The 7,614-nt window shown below is 45.1% G+C and overlaps 1 protein-coding gene across 1 annotated transcript; it reads right to left on the bottom strand.

Moving 5' to 3' along the window:
• Positions 1–1,453: 1,453 nt before the first annotated feature.
• fam207a (family with sequence similarity 207 member A) lies at positions 1,454–7,253 on the bottom strand. Its single transcript, XM_034678163.1, has 6 exons — positions 6,942–7,253; positions 5,953–6,073; positions 3,096–3,164; positions 2,270–2,450; positions 2,022–2,087; positions 1,454–1,912 (listed from the first exon to the last, which is right to left on the bottom strand). The coding sequence occupies exons 1-6, from the start codon at positions 7,140–7,142 to the stop codon at positions 1,786–1,788; spliced, it is 765 nt and encodes a 254-aa protein (XP_034534054.1). The 5' UTR covers positions 7,143–7,253; the 3' UTR covers positions 1,454–1,785.
• Positions 7,254–7,614: the final 361 nt, after the last annotated feature.

The following is a 7,614-nucleotide window of genomic DNA, read 5'->3' as shown; positions in this document are numbered from 1 at the left end:
GCCAGAAAGGAGGGGGGGAATTGTCACTGGGAGAGCTGAAGAGGAAGGGGGGATTTTCTACAAAGGGAGTATAAAAATAAACCTCGTCTTTGCTTTGTACGGTGGCCCAGAGGGGAAACACATCCATATTTAATAAAACACCAGTTAAAGGATGATATCTGCTGCAGGAGGAACACAGCTGCTGCAGGAGGAACAAACCTGCAGGAAGAGGAACACACTTGCAGGAGTAACACACTTGCAGGAGGAACACACCTGCTGCAGGAGGAACAAACCTGCAGGAAGAGGAACACACTTGCAGGAGGAACACACTTGCAGGAGGAACCCACCTGCTGATGGAAGAACACACTTTAATCATCCATTCGAGCATCCTCTGAGGAAAGCTTCAGCAGAAACACACCTGACTGAGAGCTGCAGGAATACACTCAGGTGTGTGTTCATGAGGGAGAAATACACACACAGGTGAGGTTATCTAAACACAGTCTCTGCTCAGGAGGTCTACTACCTGGACTCTGCAGACGTGTTGCAGCTCGGGTCCTTAATCCTCTTCCTGCTGGTGTTTGTCTTCCCTCCTCCTCCTCCTCTGTCAGCGAGGATCAGCTGGAGAATGCAGGATGCTTCACTACACGACACATCACTCATCAGCGCAGGTAGAGGGGGCGTGGCCTCACCTGTCTCAGACGGCTGAACGCCGGTTTCTGCTGAGGGTTTCTAACGCCGCTCTCTGATTACTGTCCGCGCGGTGAATTATTAATGAGTGCTAATGGGCCGCAGCACTGATCCTTGTATTGATTAGGTTTGTCTTACCTCTGATCTAATCATAGCAGAGCTCTCAGAGGAGGAGGAGGGATTGAGGGTGGAGTGGGTGAGAGCAGGTTCTTCATCTCTGACAGATCTTCATGTTCAGTTCAGACGACTTCACACCATCCCTGAGAGGAACACTGACAAGTCTATGATTTGAGCGGATTAAAGAAACTCTCTCTGTCCCTTATTCTCCTCTATCCCTCCTTCCAACCCCAACTCAGCTGAGGCAGATGGCTGTCTAACATGAGTCTGGTTCTGCTTGAGGTTTCTGCCTTTTAACACGGCCTTGTATAGACCCTTACCTGTAGGGTACCTCAAGACAAACCCTAAAGAATAACAACTAGGGAGGCATTCAGGAGCACCTTTAAACAGCCTCTAAGGTAACATCACGCCACGTAGCTGCAGGTGTGACATGTTGATGTCTCCCTGATCACACTTGGATAATATTTTCATTCTCCGTGTCGCCTGACAAGATGTTCATTTCCACGGATCAGAGGCGTTGCTATGGTTATCAGCGATGAGTCACGGCGTGTTTGGATCCTCTTTTAGCCGCGAGAGGAGGAGAGACTGGAAATAGAGGAGTGGGAAGTCAGGTGGGCGTGATGAAACGCTCTGTTAGTGAGAGGTTTGAAGACACAGAGATAAACACAGGTTCATGTTGATATGAAATGATCTGTCGTTTATTACTGAGGAGGAAATATAGACGTTACAGACGACTCGATACATGTCCTCTCTGAGTCTGTGATCAGGCTGCAGCGTCCTGAATGTGTGACCTCGAGTGGAGTCACTCCTTTCACAGACACCTGAGCATCATCTTCACACGTTAGATATCTCATGTCTTAAAGTAACACTTTGATTTTTCCTCCAGAGACCAACGTTACATCCATCCGTCCTTCAGACTCAGGTAGATGTGAAACCCGGCCCAGGTGTGAAGCGATCTTTGTTCCTCTGTGGAATCCTTCAGTCTCTCACAGAGCTCAGCTGTTAGCTGGGACCTTGCTCCTCTTCCTTCCTCATCCTCTTCCTCAGCTGCTCTCCGATGTCCACCAGAGGGTTCATTTTGGCGGAGAGGGTCTTCACTGCGTCTCCGAAGCGGCTGGTCTCTGCTTCCCTACGATGGGTACAGAAACATGAAGTTACATTTTATACATGGGTGGAGCATCCAGAGGGAATTTTTATGCATTTTTTACATAGAGACGGGGAGAGGAGCGCCTGCTTACAGGAGTCTACGCTTCTGAGACTGTTTCATCTGGCTGAAGTCTGTTGGCTCAGGCCGCTTCACCGGTCTGCAGGGAGGAGACAGAGAGGACATGTGAACATCCAGGAAACCATGAAGAGTGATCTAAAGCAGCATCAACGCATACATATAAAAGTTCCCCACAACAGTCAGTGAAACACATGCAAACCTGACTGTAAAGTAAATCTCAACACGAGCTGTGAACACCTCTCAGATGTCTGTGTCACTCACACTTTGTTCTTTCGGCTCTTGCGGCGAGCAGCGGGCGCCGCGGTGGCGGCAGTGGGGGCGATGAGCTGAGAGAGCTCGGGCAGGGCTTCGGCTAACGGCCTCATGTCGCCCACCACGGGTGTGGCCTGCCGCCGCGCCTCGGCTGCCTGACGCTCCTTCGCCTGTTTGATGGAGCTGATCTCTGAGAAGAGGAAGAGGGAGAAGGAAAGGATGTGAGTGAAGGTAAAGAGATCGTACGCTTCACACAGAACTTTCTGCAGAGGAAATAGTCTAAAGATCTGCTACAGGATTACAGGTTCGCAGCAAGTCCTGGACTCACTCTCCTTAGTCCCTCTCATTGTCCCTCTCTGCGTCCATGATCTGCTGAATTTTAGTCTAATTCTCTCCTAATTCCCGAAGCCGCGGTTGCTGGAGCCGCTCTCTGGTTTCAGCAGCACCATTAGCGCCTAATTATTCCCCTGAACAGGATCTGTGTCCAGTTACCCGGGAATTGATCGTCTCAGCAGAAGCGTTTGGTTTCAGAGCCGATCACATGAAGGGAGAGGAGTGATAATTACAGAGACGCTCAGAGGAGACGGGTAGAAACTCAGGGACCGGAGTGACGCTGATTCAGACTTTATAATAACACAGACACGCAGAGCTGCAGCTTCAGAGAGCACAGATCATAAATACAAAGATTTATGATTATTGTTCTGGTGTAAATAAAGACAGCAGCATCCTGATTAAAGGGTAGATAATAATAAACAATAACTGAATCTATGAGAGATAAATCAGAGTCCTCATCTGTTCAGTCCACCTTAAACTCTGACCCCTGATTTCAACTCACTGTGCAGCCAGCGCTCCCTCCGCTCCTTCATCTTCTCTTTCTTTGACTTCAGCTTCCTCTCCTCTGGACCTGTGAACACACACACACACACACACACACACACAATCCTGGTTTCACTTCCTCTGGTAAAGCTCACATTTTAATGAATAAAACAATATTTGTAATAAATTGTATAATTTATAATAACATTACAGAAATATTTGTTTGTTTTGTGAAAATATTTACATTTAGTAAAACTGAGGAAAAATTTTTGTTGCTTTTTAAACATGTGTTTTTTTATGTTTTTTCTAAAACTCTTCAATTTTATTTTTATTGTTTAAATATTGTTTTTGAGTTTTCTGTTCGTTTTGTGTTTGAAAAATGTATTCTTTTTAAATTTGATGTTTATTTTTTCTTGCAGAACGTTTTGTTTTCTGAAATGTTTGTTTTCTGAAATGTGTTTATTTTTCCAAACACTTTCTTTTTTGTTCTTGTGTGTTTTGTTATTTTTTTATGCACTTTTAAAATTTGTTTTATTTGCATAGTTGCAAGTTGTATTGTATTTGTGATTCCAGAGATAATAATTTGTTGTATTATATTTATTCTTATTGTTTTCCTTCCTTGCATTATTTGTGTATTTTCTAAAATTTGTTAGTCTTTGGGAAAGTTTTTTAAAAATGTAACTTAATGAAAAAAATGTCACAAATTCCAGATACATTTTTTGCATTTTGTTAAAGTTTGTGTTATTCAGAGAAATGTTTGAGTTGCTGTTCTTGAACCCTGGAGGCCACCTTACTCTTCTGCATCAAACCAGGGAAAAATAACAATAGAGTTTATATAGTATAAATCATAGTGAATATATATATATATATATATATATAGTGTTGAGTTATATAGTTTAGTGAGAGTGATGTCATCGCGCCGTGTCGTGACAGGCTCTTTATCGGACTCCGGTCTTTATCTCTCACCACAAACAGACGTGTTCCTGCTGCTCTACAGACTCTGATAAAAATCTGCTGCAGGAACACATGAGGGAGGAGGAACATGATCTGAGTGTGTGCGTGTGTGTGCATGTGTGTGTGTGTGCGTGTGCGTGTGCGTGTGCGTGTGCGTGTGTGTGTGTGTGTGTGTGTGTGTGTGTGTGTGTATAAAGGGGGGGTCTGCTCCCATTGGGGGAATCTTCTTCCTGCTGGTCGGTGAAACAGATATCTGTGGTTACAGCTGGATGGAGGTTACCCCCCCCCACCCTCACCCTCACCCTCACCTGCCCACCCAGACCGCACTTCCTGCTCACCTTCATGAACCTCCTGACACCTTAGATTGAAGAAAAACTGTGGGTGTGTGTGTGTGTGTGTGTGTGTGTGTGTGTGTGTGTGTGTGTGTGTGTGTGTGTGTGTGTGTGTGTGTGTGTGTGTGTGTACACAGCACAGCGCCTCAGCTTGTGTATTAGTTTCTTGTTTTCTTGCAGTAAAGCACGCTGATTTTAATTGTAGGTGTGTTCCTCCTGCAGCAGGTGTGCTCCTCCTGCTGCAGGTTGTTAAGACTCTGACAGAGAGGATCCTGCAGACAGCTTTTAGAACCAGCAGCAGATGTTTCCTCACTCTGCACAAATCCAGCACCCTGGACTGAAGGACCCTTAAAGACCATTTTATCCTCACTTCATCACTCAGCCCCTCATGCACATCCTCATCCTCCTCCTCATCATCCTCCTCATCCTCTCTCTGCACGCTCTGCTGCTCTGCTGCCCTGCTGCATGCAGCTGCGAGGTGATGATGAAGAGGAAACTCGACAGCTCAGTGCGGCAAACCGGCTCATCAGGGAGGAAATAACAGAGACCGGTCACAAACGAAACCAAGAGAACACAGGAGAAGGGGGGTCTTATCCGTGTGACATGATCCCCTTTAGATGGAGAGGAGGAAGAGGAGGACAGGGCGGTGTTAAGGGAGCTGACCTCAGAGCATAGAGGGGTCAGGGTCTGCCCTCAGGGTCTGGTAGTGAAATGAGACCTCTGACACGGCTCAACGGACGGATGTTAGACCGAACCTGGACTATATTCAAAAATGAGAACGAGGACCAAAGATCACAGCTTCTCCTTCTTCCTCCTCTCATGTGTTCATCAGAGGAGTGTGGTAACAGCTGTTTGTTGTAAATAAAGATCAGCTGTTCGAGAGGAAGAGGAGCAGCAGGGGGTGGGAGGTTGTTGTTTGTGTAAACGCTGTGAAATATCTAAAGATCACACCCTCCTCTGTGTTCATGTTTTAGATCTGTCAGACTCCTTCATGCTGCAGGGGTCAGCAGGTCGAGGACTCCCAACATCCTCTCCTCTGATGGTCCGGTCTTCTCAGAAAGGTGAGGATGAGTGATGAAGGTGAGGCAGCAGCAGCATCCTCCACTGAAGAGAGGAGCTCTGATGCAGCTAAACCTTGATTTCATGCATGAGCTAAATTTATACCGCACCGCTCTATAAATAGCAGCACGCTTCGTCTGCCGAGGCTCCGAGCGGCATGGTGTGCTTAGCAACTAGGCCCCCACATCACTCTTTCTTCACACACACACGCCGAGGCCTTCAGAAACACACACAGTGCTCACACACACACACAGGGGAGGGCGTGTGTGTGTGATGTGAAGCTCAGGAGACGACTCAGGAGCTTCAATCAGAGCGCAGAGACGAACCCTCAGCGGAGTCTGCGGAGCTTCATGTGCATCAGGAGGACTCTGTCAGGTCTGAGACGCCATCTAGTGGCTGCAGAGTGTAGAGCTACAACACAGCAGCTCCCTGGATACACACTACACCATCAACATGACTGTAGGGACACTTCCCCTGTGTGGTGTGAGAGGTTTCAGGGTGAGGTGAGATAAACAGCATCTTCAGCCTTACCTTTCGGAGCAGGTACCGGCTCTTCTGGAGGCTCCTCGAACTTCAGCGTCTGTTTGAGAACCTCTGGGCTGATTTTGGTTCCGGCAAAGATCCCAGCAGGGAACGAGCTGGCTGCAACAGGCTGCAAGATTTTCAAAACAAAGCTCAGAATTTGCAAACCTTGTGTTTTTAAATTGCAATAAAACCTTACAAATGTAGAGAAATCTTAACTCTGGAAAATGTTACATTAGAAACATTAAACAAACAAACTTTAGAAGAGCACACTTCCACATTTGAATACACTACATTGTTTAATTTGTAAACATTTGAAAACTACTGAGCCCCTGAATCTTGAAGGCAGGCTTTCAATACTGCATGCACAAAAAAATGTACGCCCTTGATAAAGTTATAAGTTGTTATTTTGTGCACACACATTTTATTTTGTGGGAGTTATTAGGTACAAGTTGTAGTGTGAACACAAATTACATAATACATTTTAATATAAATTATTTAGTTATTTGTATTTTAATAATTTAAACTTTATTTGAATTCATCTTGATTAAATTTAAATTAATTTTAACTAATTTTAATCATTCTATCTTACAAGATAAATTCTTACAAGTTCATATCTTGTGCACATGATGTAAACTCAACAGTATGTATTTTTAAAGACATGATAAGCGACTTTAAAGGTTCCCTACTAAGAAGAATAATTTGCAACCCGTGCAAAGGTGCACATTTTAAAACACACATTCAGATGTGCTTTATTAATAATTTTCTAACATATACTCTGCTGTTTTTATCTTCTAACTCTACATGAGCCTCTGGTTGAATTTTAAGGTTCAGGTTTGGTGCAGTTTTTCCTGAGAGGAGTGAGACTTCAGAATAAACCAGCTTTGATTTCATTAAAGAGCCTGTGTTGACATCCACACAGATACTGAACACCTTTACCTGTAACATCAGCTCACCTGGTGTTCACGCACATTCAGCTTCATTAACACAAGACACACCTGTTCAGGATCTGTGGAAGTGTCACTCTCCTTGTTTTCCAGGAGTGGAGGTTTGATGGAGAAAAACGAGGCAGCAGGAAGTTTCTCCAACCCCGGGGATCGTAGCTCCGAACCCGGGCTCTGAGCGAGGCTGCTCGGCCTCTCCAGCCTCACCGCCTCCTGGTGAATCCTCTGACGGACGTGTTTAATCTTCCCCACCATTGTTCTATCACATGCACAACTTTAAATCAAACAACACTGACACAGACGTGCTGCAGCTCCCCGGTGTCCACAGCATGGGAGGATCACACCGGAAGTAAACGTGTCTCGCCTTCAAAATAAAAGAAATGACCTTTCTGTGACTACAATTAGACCGTATTTGATGTGCATTATCATCACACGTTATTATAATAGGACATAAAGAGACATATCTAATCAATAAAAGTACAAAATGTACGTTATGTGGATTTTTTCAGTGTCAGTTTGTTTTTGCACACTTAATTTGAAGGGCAGCTTTTCATCAGCTGTATTTCTGCAGGACACTTGTGTTTGCGACAGCGCCACCTAGCGCAACTTTAAGGACTGACACGTGGGACCAAGTTGTGCATTTATTTTGATCTTTTTTCAGTCATCTCATGGTGTGAATCTTTAAATCTGAGCTGGGTTTAAGAACTTAGAGCCTCCTGCACTTCTG

This window comes from Notolabrus celidotus, chromosome 24 (genome assembly GCF_009762535.1).
Source record: "Notolabrus celidotus isolate fNotCel1 chromosome 24, fNotCel1.pri, whole genome shotgun sequence".
Lineage (NCBI taxonomy): Eukaryota > Metazoa > Chordata > Actinopteri > Labriformes > Labridae > Notolabrus > Notolabrus celidotus.
This window is presented reverse-complemented; position numbering and strand designations above follow the sequence as displayed.